Here is a 15,400-nt window from a genome sequence, read left to right as displayed (position 1 = left end):
AGCTGTTAGCTAGCTTTGATGGTTTGAAGTGAGGGAAATGGAAGTGTTAGTGGGAGAGGCAAATTAACAAACGATTAAGGTACTGAAAAGTACTTCATCACTCGGAAATTTTTTGGTGGGGACTACTGCAACCATAAACTACAAAAATCTAAATCTATCCATTGAACATGCAGTTTATATGCATGTATTGTGGCAGAGTATCAAAGGATAGAAGAAAAGTGCATCTGTTTAAAAATATCATGAAAGTCACAAATATGGAGTGTGGCCTTGGCCCTCACCGGCCACCACCTTGTTCTGTCCCTGCAACAAAGCTCTGTTCTCCTTGTCGCTTTTCATTTGGCCTGGATTTTGCTATAATACCCGGAGTCCTGGTTTTAGGCAAACCTTTAAGGCCCACTTACCAGATTCAGCCGTGCGAGCAGAGACAGCATCACTCCACGGGCCAGGTCCAATGGAGTTGTAGGCCTGTATCCGGGTGCGGTAGTGTGTCCAAGGGTCCAGGCCCTCTACGGTGACCTCGCCTGCGACTCCCTCAACCTCCACAGTCCGATCCTCGGCCAGTCCGTCCGTCCTGCGCACGCGCAGCCGGTAGCCCACCGTCTCCGGGCTGCCGTTGTACTCCGATTCGGGGAGAGGCTAAAGGTCAGTGTGGGGGCAGGGCAGGGCAGGGGGAGGGGGGGGGGAGATAAGGATGATCACAAAATATGTTTTCTGTTTTAGGTTAATGAAAAGGGAAGTACACCCCAAAATCCACCCTTATTTGCCATCTCATGGGGCGGCCGTTTTGCCACTTGCTGTCGACTGAAAATGACATCACAGTTGCTCAGGGCTCGGGTAACGACCAATCACGGCTCACCTGTTTTCTGAAGCTGAGCCGTGATTGGTCGTTACCTTAAAAAAATGGCCACTTGCTGAGAAGGACGCACACACACACACACACACACACACACACACACACACACACACACACACACACACACACGCACACTGTATATACAGCATATATGGTTGGTTAAGGGTTGAGGTAAATCACACTAGATTGACTCTCAATCTCCTCAAACATAAAAACTAGGCATGAAATGATGAAAAGTCATCATCATTTTGACTCCCAAAAAAAGACTGTGTGTGTGGGCACAAGTTGACAAAAGCCCCGAGCAGAATGAAGCTCAAGAACGAGCTGACAGTCCTACACTGTCATGTCACGAAAAGGGACACGGTAAGAGACGCATTTTGCTCCTGTGGTCATTTGAATGACACAGATGGTGTGGGAATCTAAAGTAGATCTTAAAAAACCTTTTACAATCTTCTCCCCTTTGACATCCCATCTCCTGATCACCCCCCTTTCCTGTGTCCCGTTCACCCTTCATCATCGTCATTGTCATCATCGTCATCCTTGCTTCCTCTCATTTCCTGTCACCGTCGCCTCACGTGCCCCTTTAGCCTTTATGCTTTGTCGCCTCAATTTCTCCACCATGTCATTATTTATTACCCTCCTTTCGCTGGGTAAAAGAGCTTGCAAGGCCACCGATGAATACAGCGGGCATCGGGCGCTGCTTGTTATTGCGCGGTTGACATCAAATGTGAGTTTTATTTCTTTCGCGATGCATTGACAACACTTGTAATGCTTCTTTACTCTGTGCAGATGGCCTTGGATAGTTGAGGATGCTGTGTGTTAGCATACCGGTTAAAAAAAGAAGAAACATTGGCATGCCCTACAGGTAGCTGCATGCTGTCCAAGTTTGATTTGACAGGGCAAGGCTCTTGTTTCAATTCCTTAAATGGAAAATTTCTCTGTTAGTGAGAGACGGCAGGGAGAAAAAAAAAATTGTACTGACGGAATTAAATGACAATGTTGTGAACGGAGCGGGTGATATGACAGGTTTAGGGTTTGCAACAATAAGCAGCAGAGAAGAGAAGAGGTGATCAAAATAAATCGTCAGGTGAAGTACAGATACATGAAAACTCTTCTTTAATGCCGTAACAACAGACAAATACCTCATCACTGTACTACTATCTAAAATCTACATTAGTACATGAACAAAGTATTTGTCTTTTGCGACTCAACTTAACCCTTTCAGGGACAGCCGTTACTACAGTGGACAGCTCATCATGTTATCAGGTTACAGGATGCACGAAAGGGTTAACGAGACTTTTCAGGTATCTGTAGTTTACTTGAGTATGTATTTTTTTTGACCACGTCTTACCTTAACTTCCAGCATTTGAAAGCAGGTATATGTACGTTTGACTGTTTCCCTTGTCCTATTTTCAACCTCCACGGAATACGACATGCCATAAAAATAAACGGTCAAGTCAAGAACGCTTGAGGTCTTGTGGATTTATTAGGCCGAAAAACCAGGGACAGCAGCGACATGGAGGAACGTGAACCAGAGAGCATTAACAAAAATGATGCAACAGACTCTGCAAAGATATCCGCCATCCATGGCCTCATTTAAAGGGAGAGAATATTCACACCCCCCACCCCCCCAAAAAGAAAAAAAAATCACTTCTTGTCACATATGTTAACAGTCATGACTTGCATGTCGTGCATAAGTGTTATCAGTGAAAATTGCCATCTCTGACCTCATTATTTTGCCTGTAATAATTGCAATAAACCACCATGCCTGAGGAAAAACAACCAATCTGAGAGAGAAGGCATGACTTGTAAGGTGTCAACCACTTGCTATGCACTCGTAGGCACATTCCTAGGTCATAAGCTGACCTTTTACCGTATACCGCTTTTAAGGGGGGGATGACTCGTGGTGGGGCTCGGTGCGTATTTCCCTTTCACTGATTTTTCCTTTTGCCTTTAGAACACCAAAGTACATTTCAAGTGTCTGTGCTTCCAATGAGGTACGGTGTGAGGGCCTTTGCCACTTTTGATTGCGAGCTAGTAGGCGCCAATGCTGGTGGGCAAACACACACTGTCAGCCTGAGCACAAATAATTCCCAAAGCTTAGTAGTTTGTATGCGGGTACCTTCCACCTGAAGCAAAGGCCGGTCTGCGTTGGAGACAACACGGTGAGGTTGGACGGGTGCGTGTCAGGGGCCGCCTGTAAGGTTTGGATCAGCCTGGAAGGGCTGCTAGGGGGACTGGAGCCCACAATGTTCACCTGCTGCATCCTAAACCTGCGGAGAACACACAAAACACCGCAGAAAGGTAATTCAACGGGTGCTGCTTGGAATTTGTGAAGTTACTATTAGAAAGAAAATCCAGTGAAATTATGCCATTTGTTGTTTGTTGGGTTATGTTCTTAAACGTACAACTAAATAAATGGACACAAACACATAAAATACACGTGTGCCTCGAGCTATGACTAATTCAAATCATCTTTCCCCATAGAAAAGAATGTAAATGCCATTAATCTGTTCAAGCACACTCCCCAAACTAACATTTTTTGTCTTTGTTTTATTTTTATAAAGGAAAATACTAATCTATAGTACCATACTTTAGAAAAGCATAGCATATTTAAATCAAATCTAAAGGATGAAACAACTTGTGGATTATGATTTAATGCTGCAATCCAATAAAATAAGACTTCCAGACACTGCGATATTTGTTATTTTGGTTGAGGACTAATACTATGTATATCGGTGAGCATTGCTTGATTCATTCTCTATCTTCATGTGTTGTTCCACCATTTGTGTTCACATATGTGTTGCTGAAAAAGTTGTAAACCTGTGACGATTGATGTCAACCGTAAAAATGTCAGTGGCATTTTCCACAGGCTTAACTTTACTTTTTTTTTTCTCATTTTCCATGTGGTTTCCATGATTTCGAAAATTGGTCAATCATTTTCCAGGTTTTCCAGGCCATTTGGGAACCCTGTCTATTTTTTGAGCATCAGTTTTCAATCCTGCTCACCCTACTCAGGGATCAAGTGAGAAACACAGTTCACACTTCCTGAGATGTTTGTTTTACACACATTGCATATACACAATCCAATTCACATTCATCGCACCTTCACAGGCAGAACACACGACCTGTGAAGAGAGCGAGAGAGCGATGTGGGACGGGGGGCTCAGCTGTGTCACCGGCTACATATTTAGTCAGGGGAAAATAGACAAACAAACAAACAAGCAAACGTGATAGCATATATCCAGACCATTCACAGGGGAGCGTTTGCTAGCTAAACAAATGCAGCCACACCTCTGATTGAACCGACACGGGCAGAGAGAGACGCCGTCTATGTTGGTATTTGGAAGGCGGGCTGAAAATGTGATAAGAATCAACATCCAAGTGTGCCACTCCATCTAATGCCCCAGCGGGGCCGACATGCGACAACCTAATCCTGCGGCATGCACCTGTGCGCACGTACACACGCGCGGCGTCATCCAAGACGAACGCGAAGATTGAAAGAGTTGCATGCAGAGCCGATGCCCAACACAAATACGGAGATCGGTTCGCGATCTTAACGAATGGTTCACTGTTTGCCAAACCGCTGAAAGGAGTTGAATGAAGTTAATAATCGTTTTACTATGTCAACAGTATGATAGATTCTGATCTTAAGCACACAGCTAAATGAAATTGAAGAATACATAATGAATAAAACTCATTCCTGGTATTACCAGTTTCAATGTATAATGAGTCCCAGATTTAAAAAAAAAATTATGATATGGAGTAATCATTCAAACTTTCAATTCAAGGTACAACCAATCGGCTCATTCAATGACTTTTATGCCTTCCTATTTATTAACTTATTAACATATTTTTACACTCACACGACAGTTAAGAACATTCGAACGTTTTCTGAAAAGCACTGCCCGTAAGTTAATAAATGTTGTCGACAGGTTGACAGATGATTTCCATGTGGTGGATTTCCTATGAGAAAAAAAAAAAAAATTAAACCAGAAGAAATTGGGAATGAGCAAAGTGTCATGGCTCTCTCATTCCTTCTCTACCTCCTCACTCCTCTGTCCACTCTGTAATAACCTACCATCCCCCTTTTCCTCATCTCCATGCTTCTTCGGGTTGCTCATCACTTTCTCCGCACACCTTGCTCACCCCCCCTCCCTCCTTTCGCCCCCCCCCCCGCGCTATTTGCTATTTGCAGGAGGGTAATGAGGATCTGCATGCAGCAGCTGTGAAGGTGCTGACAAACAAAAATAGTCTCATATGGAACTGTCTTTGTGATTTATCTGACTTCACCCAAGGCTTGCAATACAGCAAAAACTGCCAGAGAGTAACATTTGGGAGAGAGTCAGACGTGTGTGTGTGTGTGTGTGTGTGTGTGTGTGTGTGTGTGTGTGTGTGTGTGTGTGTGTGTGTGTCCATAAATGGGATGGCACTACTGTGTGTATGTGCGTTTGCTGCTTACCTATACTGAGTGAAAGGGGTGAGGTTGGGGATCTCCAGACTGTCAGCGCCGGCCTGGTTGTCCAGCTGGTAAACAAGCCTCCAGGCGTCTTCCGCGCCGTCCTCCTTCACCACCTGCGATCACCAAAGAGGCAGCATTGTGCGAGGGGCTCGTCAAGGACAAATCGGGTTTTTGGGCAGATGTTGCCGAGACGCCGGCGCCCACCTGGCCTTCGACGAGCCATCGCGAGATGGCCGTCTTCCCATCAGGACCGGGCCGGAAGCGCAGGGTCACGGTCCGAGGGCTGATGTTGGAGATGACCAAGTTGGAGGGTGCACCGGGAAGTTCTAGAGAACACAGAAAGTTCAGTTTAGTGACACGGAAAGGGAAGGAATAAAACGGACAAAAAGAAACCCTACACATGGCACATTTATGGGAGGGTAGTCACAGACAGTTCATGAAATCATCAAACGCCACCTGCTGCATCTGGTTGGTCGGTGCCCCACTTGGCCCCGATGCAAGTGGACTGTGATGGCACAAAGTGAACACAAATGCATGTTTTGTTGTTATATTTTTAAAGGATTCTGGGTTGTGGGAAGAGACAAATAACTTGCTCTGATGACATCGTAACAAAATAATGAGACCATGGGACCAAATGTCTGCATTTTGATTACAAAAAATAAGTACTGTAAGTTATTTATAGACTGATACATGTTGTATCTCTTTGCATTGCTAACATTTTCATGTGGCTATATATGTGGCATTCAAACATGAGCACTGAATACAAGACATTCGAAATTTGCAGAGTCTCCACCGAAATATTTCTTTTGTGCTTTATAAATGTAAATAGGATCGAGAAAAAAAACTACAATGGTCAGAAAGCGATAAAGGCTCCAAATTTTGATTCAATCATGGTTTCACTGCACTTTTCACCTAACCGTATCAAACAAACAAACAAAGACAACAAAAACCAAGAAATCGCTGCTGTAGTTCTTCACAAGAGGGGAACTGCTACATGTACTTTCCGAAAGTCATCTCTGAATGCAGGCAGGTCAGTTTGCAAAAAATGCACAAATATGTCTGGAGTCTGATTAGATTTGTGATTGGAATACCGTGAGTCCATTTCTTGTTCCTTCGGGCTGTCATGTGCATGTAAACGAACATTTGCAGGTCTGGAAGACGACAAATTTAAAAAAGGAGCGAAAGACGTCAGAATTTTGCCATATTTGACGTGTGCAAATGATCTCAGTCAGCTGCTCTTTACTTTAATCTACATAAAAAGGTTACACCATCCATTGTCTGATCCGCTTCTCATCGCGAGGGTCGCGGGCGTGTTGGAGCCTATCCCAGGCGTTTCGGGACAGCAGGCGGAGTACACCCTGAACTGGTCGCCAGCCAACCTGACCCGCATGTTTTTGGAATGTGGGAGGAAACCGCAGTACCCGGAGAAAACCCACGCAGGCACGGGGAGAACATGCAAACTCCACATGAGGAATGCTGAAGCCGGAATCGAACCTTGCACCTCTGCACTGTGAGGCCGATGTGCTAACTAACCAGTTCCCAATGTGCCGCCGTACAAAGTTACATTGATTCATTTTTCTGTTTAATTCTTATTCCATGAATGCGGTACTTTCGACCATCTGCTCTGCTCAAAAATCAAACCAGGAAGAGGAAGAACATAAAGCTGTAAGTTATTTTTATTTTTTTTTAAGTAAGAGTACTGTATGACATGACGAGACGATGCAGAGAAGATCAACGTCTGGCGGTGAGCGATGACTTCAACGCAAGGTGCAATGTGAGTTCATTAGGGCCAGACAAGTGCGGGCAGGGAGCCCCGTTAATCATGTTTGACCCCCCGTTAATTGCTCCATCTCCGCGGCAAGAACGGATGAAGGGGAACCGTCAGCGCGCCTGACGTCTTTGCGGCTGCCAGCAAAAAAGGCAACAGCTCCCACTTTGTGATTGTCACGTCCAAGTTGCCAAAAATATAATTACAAACGTACTCTCGAAACTCGCCTTGTTTCGCGGCAGCGTGTGCTGGATCGAATTGGGCACTGCCTCGTAGGTAGACCATGATGGAAAAACAAACAAACAAATGCAATTTTGAGCCAGATGTGCAACTAGCGTACGTAACTCACTAAAACAATCAGTGTAACACGCCAAACAAACACATTTAATAACTAAATCAGCCAACCTTCCTACCGACATGACCACGATTGAAGCAGATCACAACTATGGTGGATCTAAAAAGTCTACACACCCCTATTGAAATGGCAGGATTTGGTGTGTGAACACAAATCATTTCAAAACATTTTCCACCAATAATGTGACTTTAAACCAGTATTGGTGTTTAAAAAAATCTTTCTCATAGGTTAAGGAAAAATTACTGAAATAACATAGTTGCATAAGTGTGCACACCCCCTTATACTGGGATGCGGCGAGGTGTTCCCAATCAAGCAGTCCCACTCAAAGTTGTTAATTGGAGCTGGCGTATACTCGCCACCGTTTAAAGTTCATCTGATTAGCCCCGAAATTATGTTCGGATGTTTTAGTAGGCTTTTCCAAATATATGTTTGCTTTCTAGCAGAAGCCTGAAAGTTTTATGCTCATCTTGACTGCTATTTCAAACTGTTTACTTTATTTCGGGGCGAATCGGAGACACTTTATACGGCGGCCGACGTGTGCTGATTCTCATTTCATATGAATCTCAAGGTGATTATTTCATTGTGATCACTTCCCCTCTTTGAAGGATGACTTTTTACAGCATATAGGCAGCATCCACACGGGATACCTGCCTAATTACGTAAGTACATTCATCCAACGTACAGTATACAAACACTATGGCAAAGCTAACTAACCAAACCATGGGAAAGTTCCCTCAGTGTGATGTAGTACATTTTAATAAAGCGTTTCAAATACAATAAGGAAAAAAAAAATACACATATTATGAAATTACTGCATCTTTTGCAGAACATCATTATTATTACAGATCTCGCAATCGTAGGGTATGTTATGAAATGCAGACGCACCGAATGGTACGGCCGGTGGTCGCAACGTAGAATTTGCGTGAGACAATTTGCGGCGAATATGTAATTGCACGCCTTATTTAGCTTCAAGGCGCGCGGAGCCGCGATTATACTTTGCCAGTTATGAGCTGGGATACATTACACATCAATGATGCGCTTTTAATTTGCACAACTGGAAGGAAAAAATTTAAAAGTTAGCCGGCTTCTTCACTGACAGCTGCTGGAAACATGCCTGGCAGGCGGAACACAGGCAATATATGTACAAGCTTGTTTCTGTTAATAAAATGTCAGCCGGCGAAGCAGGGAGGGGGGGAAAAAAAATCTCATTCCATTTTTGCGGAGGATCGCCTCACTCAATCTCAACAAGGGCGAGCACTTCAAACTATGTTGGGCGAATACTTGATAACTGCGGACGCTCTAAGTGGTCTCCCGTGATCGGCTCTGATCCGTACGATTCTGCAACGGCGTCGTATTTTTGTCAACGTGGCAGAATACAGATTGGAATAGCCCGGTATATATATTTAATAATTTGTCGGCCGGATGAGCATTAAAAAGACCCGCGGAGAGGGATTCTTTGTGTTATCGTGAGCGGACTGGCAACAAAAGGACAACTGTAAGCTGGTGTTGTGATGATGATGTTGACACGCTGCGACTGGCTGTGATGAATGATCAAATGCGGCGAACTTCATGAATACATGAATAGAGAAACAAGATAAGAATCCAGGAATCCCGAGTCTCTCTCTTCATTCTTTTGTTCCGTTTGAGCATCTTTAATCCTTTGGCCCCCGTCTTTCTTTGACTAGTTTTGCTTTCATGAATTAATGAATATCCCGCGAATCTAAGAACTGTCTGCATTCATCTTTGCTCGCACTCTTCCTGCTTTTATTCATGAATTAGTCATCAGAAAGTGTTAGCGCGCGCATGCACGCACGCACGCACACAAATCCTGATGTTCAAGCCGAGTTTTGCTTCCACGCTCCTTGTTAAGTCTCGCTGCCTTTAGGACAAATTTTGTTCTGCCTCATTATGTTTTTTTTTTTCCTACTAACTTTTATTTTTTTGGGGGGCTCTTTTGATGACCTCTTGTCCGTCCAAGCGCAGACATCTCGAATCAGTCCGCTAGTAGAATGACTGCTGATGAGCCGAACAAGTGCAATCACACGAACTCAGCAGGCACACCGAAGCCAAGTCCTCTCTGAGATATACTGCAAATCACACATTGTGCATGTTGGTCTGACTGGAGCTGATGAGTCATGCCGAGTCTTGCGCTAACCGAGAGATGAGCCATGTACAGTATAAGGACATGAGACGGAAACCAAATGAACACCACATAACGGCTACAATGGACCATCAAACTCGTAATAATTAAAGTTTAGATTACCAGTAGGTAGATACTACTTATTATTGACTCTGAAGCAAATTCTGGAGAAAGAAAGGTTTTAAAATGGTTCAGTGGTGATCCAGTGCAGTTTGAGCCGAATTATGTAGGAGACTACGGCTGGAATTTCAAACCAGCGTCGACAACAGCACCACAGGAGTAACTTGTGAGGCTGTTCTGAAACCAGGAATCGTGTTTCACCGAGGAATGTGCTAAATGTGATCATTTGAATGGATAAAATGTTTCTTGGGGGGGGGGGGGTTGTCCCTGTCATGAATTAATTCTATTTCTTAGGTAGAATTATCTTATTTCTTTGTTTGGGATGAAATAGATACAAAAACAAACAAACAAACAAATGAAATGTTGACCACGGGGGGTCAATTGCATCGACCTCAGTGCAGAGGTTTGATTCCGGCTCCGTCCTACCTGTGTGGAGTTTGCATGTTCTCCCCATGCCTGTGTGGGTTTTCTCCGTCCACTCCAGTTTTCTCCCACATTCCAAAAACATGCATGGCACGTTAATGGGACACTCTAAATTGTCCTGAGGTGTGAGTGTGAGCACGAATGGTTGTTTGCCTGTGTGCTCCCTGTGATTGGCTGGCAACCAGTTCAGGGTGGTCCCCCCGCCATGCCTGATGACACCTGCGATATGCTCCAGCATGCCCGCGACCGTCATGAGAGTAAGCGGCTCAGATCATGGATGGATGGATGGATGGATTTTTTCAAGGGTTTTAGCTTTAAGGAGTACAACTTTATGAAGGTTAAACATGTGAGCTAACTGACATATTAAAAACCTTTGACAGGTCAATCTGTTTTCCTCGTACCTGGAGGGACGCCCGTGGAGATGTTGGACGACGTGACCACGCCCCGTCCGGCAGCGGTCAGCGCGGCCACCTTCAGCCTGTATGTGGTGGTGGAGGTGAGGCCCGTGAGCTGGTACTGCAGCGTGGAGTTGGACAGCGCTCGCTCCTCACGCCTGGACTGCACGCCGGACACCTCCCACCACAGCATGTAGCCTGAGGGGGACGCATGCCGTCATTAAAATGGCCGCTTGTACGCTTGACAAGCGAGTGTACATATTGCTGTGCTATTGAGGCCCAAAAAGTAAATAAATAACGCTGGAAAGTAGGAAGGAGTAACTCCAGTCTAAAAAGTCGAAATCTCTCTCTGTCCCATCACATCTTCACAGTCATACATCACACTCTGGCAACTTCAAACGTGTGCGTGAAAACCATATTCCTGTGTTGGTGTGTAGCCCGGGAGAGAATGCGCCGTCCCTCCTGAGTCCCTATAGGCTCACAGGGCGCAGGATGAAAAGCAGGCAGAGGATTAAAGAATAATGCGTGAGCTGATCTTGACTGAATGAATTGGCTCACACTCTGCTGTGTGGCTAAGACAAATACGCAGGTGCTACAGCAGCCTCGTGTCATTTACGCCGTGGTCTTTGGTTTCAGTTGTTGGGTGAATGAAGGCAAGTGGAATTTTCGCGGCCATTCCAGCCAGTGCGGCCGACACGAAGCAGTGATAAAACATGCACCGCGCTGAGGGATTTTGACAGATATGTTTGTCGCACCGTCTCTGCCAAAGGGAAGTGGTGGCCTATAAAAAAAAAAAAAGTTTGCAAAACACAGCCTGGACTGAGAGATAAAGACGGGTGCTGCTCCATTCTGTCGTCAATGCACGTCTGGTCGGCACGAATAAAGTTACGAAATATGGTCGTTTGAGTCATTCGGAGATGGTGGTGCACCCAAGGAAGTTGCAATGTCGTCCTCAGCAGGTGAAAGCAGGTATGTTTGTGTTAAACAACCCACGAGGAGGCCGGCTGGCGTTATAGCTCACAACATTAGTGGTTCTTCAGAAGGTGCAAAAGATTGGTGACCCGAGCCGCTACATACTCCTCAGTATGTCTAGTTGATTAATGACAGCCAATTTCTTAAGCACTGCAACCTTCTCAGTATGTTCGAGACATAGTGGGATGCCTCTGTGATCAAGACTAACAACAAAAATATGTCTCCTGTTTTGCTTGCAACTATCTGTTTTGTTTTGTTTTTTTTTGGCGCCAACATTTCCCTTCACGGCAGATTTTGAAAAAGACATTACTCGGACTGGATGACAAGATATGTTTTTCTTCACTGGTGTCACTTCAGAAACATGTTTCACCGAAAGCCGTCATGAGCCTTGAGCTATGGTAGACCAAAATTGCTCCGTGCCCAGTGAAATGAACCATTTTGCATTTTTGCAAGGTGGGTGTCGTAGGGAGTCTTAATTTCATTGAAGCGACATTATTATTGAACTTTTGCAGGAAATATTATTTTATAATCTCAATATTTATGATGTCCAGTTTTTACAACTGACATCATAAATCTTGGCTTGAGAAAAACTCAACATTCCACGGGGAGAGGCATGTATGCGTGCGCCTCTATTCCTAACATGCTCCAATCCTTGTACAGGGGAACAGGTGGTCCACGTCAAGAATTTCCACGATTCAAAACATCCCTCAGTGGTTCTCGAAAAGAGATGAAGGCAAAAATGTGTGCATGCACGCGCGCGCGCGCGCGTGTGTGTGTGTGTGTGTGTGTGTGTGTGTGTGTGTGTGTGTGTGTGTGTGTGTGTGTGTGTGTGTGTGTGGCCCAAGTTCCGTGACGTGCCAGCTGAGGCCTTGTTGGAGATAATGTGAGAAGACAAGCTGCACAGAGTGGAGATTAGTAGGGTGACGAAACGGTTGCACACCATCAGAGGGACTCAGCTTGCCTTGGGCATTGCATGCATCCAAAACACCCAATGAAGACGGCCACAGAAAATGTACATATTTTACTTGTACATTTTGTGTGTGTGTGTGTGTGTGTGTGTGTGTGTGTGTGTGTGTGTGTGTGCAGGTGGGGAGAGAATTTGACAGTCCGTTCGAAGCTTATGACAAGGGTATGCGCGAAGTGCATCGCAAACCTTGACTGAGCCAAAAGTCAAAGCACATCTTTTAAATTGGAAAAATCTCACAGCACACCACCACGCAAAAATATCATCAAAAGAATATCCAATCATCCCTTCCAACAGGGGTGTCAAACTCATTTTTGTCGCGGGCCACATTGCAGTTACGGTTTCCCTTGGAAGGCCGTTATGAATTTTGGGAAACCATATAAATGTTTAATCCCCTCCACATATTACATACACAGCGCACAACAAATTGATGAATAAGTAGTTTTAAAATCAGAAGTCAAGAATAATGACTGTTATTGTGGATTACATATGACAATTTGAAATTTTGGTTCAGACTCGAGCAAGCATCGTGGAACTTGACATGCGTGATTTGCTTTCATGGGCCGCATAAAATGATGTGGCGGGCCAAATCTGGCCCCCGGGCTTTGACTTTGACACCTGTGCCTTACAATTATCATTCGCTAATTTTATAGAGCCTACCACTGCTAGTTAGAAATTGTAATCCCTCCACAGGTGTTAGGAAAGTGGGAACATACAGTAGACAAAGCAATCAGCTGATTGCATAAATGAGAAAAAATACAGCAAAAACAAGCACATTGACAGATAACCCAGCCGATGGCCCCCACTGACACTGTCATTCAACACGCCGAGTGGCTCACGGTTTAACCGGTTAACAGACAGCCAACTGTACATTCACCGTCGCTGATGTTCACGTCACTCAAGAGACCAGGCTCGACTTTTAAAGGCACACACGCACTTAACATCACAGATACTACAGTGTCGAGGGTTTCGACCCCCAAGTGGACAGAAATAACCACACATTGCATATATTTTGGTATTATATGCACAAAGCTTGAATAAATAAAGATTATTTGCAGTGATTACAGAACATAATCATTTTCAGACCAATTCAGTGAAGTTGGATATACTCGTGAAACATAGCTGGTTTCGCGGCACACGAATGTGTTGAATTTGTTAGCATTTAGTTACAAACTTACCGGTAATAATGCCATTCTTTTCTTCAGGCTCTGCCCAGCTGACTTGCACGGATGTGTCCAAAATTTTGGTGAAACTCAAATGACGGACAGGTCCAGGGGCTGAGAAAAGAGAGTCAGAACGTGTGAAAATAGAGCCGATACACTTTTAAGTTGAATAGCAGAAATTGTAAAAAAATAATAATAATAAATAATAATAATAAAAATCATTCAACACAAAGATAACACTGGCGAACAATTTTTTAAAACTTGTGTTGAGTGAGATTTATATGCCGCTTAAATCTAAAATTAGCATGCCGATTCCAAAATTGCAGTCTGTTTTCCAGATAGGTAAAATTCCACAGATTAGCTGTTGTAAGACTTGCCATCTCATTACGATAGGACAGCTACATGGCAACTTGTGGATCCACAATTGAGAGAGTCTGGTGAGAGGTGCGTGCAGCTCCCACTATAATCCAACACAATATGGAAAATTGATTTGATATACCTTGAGATGCAAGTAACACGACTTTTCACGATACAAATAATTTGAGCAGGGTATCAGTGATTTTGGGATGAAGTCAGCCTTGATGGAGTTCCTCTTTGGCAAAGCCTTTGTTCATAAAACTTCAGGAAAATAGCCCTACGTGAAGTCAGAGGACATTTCAATCGGGTCGAGATAAGTACAAAACATAGAGAGTTGTGAGGAGTCTGCACACACTATTATCATGCTGCCAACCAATCATGCCGGCATTGACCACTGTTCCACGCGCGCGCACATGAGCGCGCGCACGCTTTTCCATGCGTGCCAGCCATTTTTCATCTCATCCATGGCTCCCTAAGCTCCTCTCCCAGCAGAGCGATTAAGCTATTCGGCTGAGACATTCAATAACACACACACACACACACACACACACACACACACACACACACACACACACACACACACACACACACACACACAAACCCCATCATCAAGCAAGAATTACATCCACCGTTAACCCTGCAACACGCCCAGCACCCGATCAATGCCCGTCAACCATTATGTGTGTGTGTGTGTGTGTGTGTGTGTGTGTGTGTGTGTGTGTGTGTGTGTGTGCGCGCGCGCATGGCTTCTCATAGCAGTCCCCCACTCAATAATTGCTGCTTGCTCATGACAGCTTGTCTATCCGCCGTCGGCTATTGTGTTCACTTGACAGTGCGGCTGTGAGCGTACTTGCGGTAGAGGAGTGGTGGCCATTGTTTACCCACGTTGCCTGTAGTAACAAACATGCCTGAAAACAAATGTATACAGTTCTATCTAGCGGTGCCGTGAGTTGTGAATTTAAACTGGTCTATGACCGTGCTTGGAACTGAAATCATTTGTATGTCAAAATCATCATCCCCCACTGACAAGAAAACACCATTGACCGGTTCCAGTGCTCAAAAAAGCACACACATTAATGTTTTGTAATGTTTAAAAAAAAAAAAAAAGAAGCTCTGTGCAGTAGTTGGCTTGAAAAAAAACCAAAACTGATAATCTAAACCTTGGCCTCCAGGGGGCAGTATAATACATACAGACATATTACACATCTATTTGAACAGAACAAAAAAAAAGGTCATCGAAGCTGCAAGTGACCTTTTCTTCACAGAGGAGAAAGAATATATTTTGAATATTGTTGTATGCTGTCCACATGTGTTGGTAGTGCTGGTTTAAAGACGAATTACCGCAACTTTGATGCCAATTTCTTGATCCCGTCAAAGGCCTTTTGCATTGGGTGTTAGTATGAAGCTGACAGAATTGATAAAACTAAA

General features: G+C 44.3%; 1 protein-coding gene and 1 long non-coding RNA gene across 2 annotated transcripts in view; one reads left to right on the top strand and one right to left on the bottom strand.

The window, feature by feature from the left end:
* sdk1b (sidekick cell adhesion molecule 1b) overlaps positions 1-15,400 on the bottom strand; it is a 233,948-nt gene that overhangs the window by 42,066 nt on the left and 176,482 nt on the right. Inside the window, exons 20-25 of the mRNA XM_019862382.1 lie at positions 13,631-13,729; positions 10,523-10,714; positions 5,520-5,641; positions 5,316-5,428; positions 2,976-3,126; positions 402-636 (exon numbers count right to left, since the gene is read on the bottom strand). Of these exons, the coding sequence (XP_019717941.1) occupies positions 402-636; positions 2,976-3,126; positions 5,316-5,428; positions 5,520-5,641; positions 10,523-10,714; positions 13,631-13,729 (912 nt within the window). The remainder of the gene's footprint in view (positions 1-401; positions 637-2,975; positions 3,127-5,315; positions 5,429-5,519; positions 5,642-10,522; positions 10,715-13,630; positions 13,730-15,400) is intronic.
* Positions 11,417-13,860, top strand: LOC109511345 (uncharacterized). The gene is made up of 4 exons (XR_002167297.1): positions 11,417-11,475; positions 11,780-11,941; positions 12,149-12,229; positions 13,658-13,860. It is a non-coding gene; the product is annotated as an uncharacterized LOC109511345 (long non-coding RNA).

This window comes from Hippocampus comes, unplaced genomic scaffold, assembly GCF_001891065.2.
Source record: "Hippocampus comes isolate QL1 unplaced genomic scaffold, H_comes_QL1_v1.1 scaffold7, whole genome shotgun sequence".
NCBI lineage: Eukaryota > Metazoa > Chordata > Actinopteri > Syngnathiformes > Syngnathidae > Hippocampus > Hippocampus comes.
The sequence above is the reverse complement of the archived record's forward strand: the minus strand, read 5'-3'. Positions and strand labels throughout refer to the sequence as shown.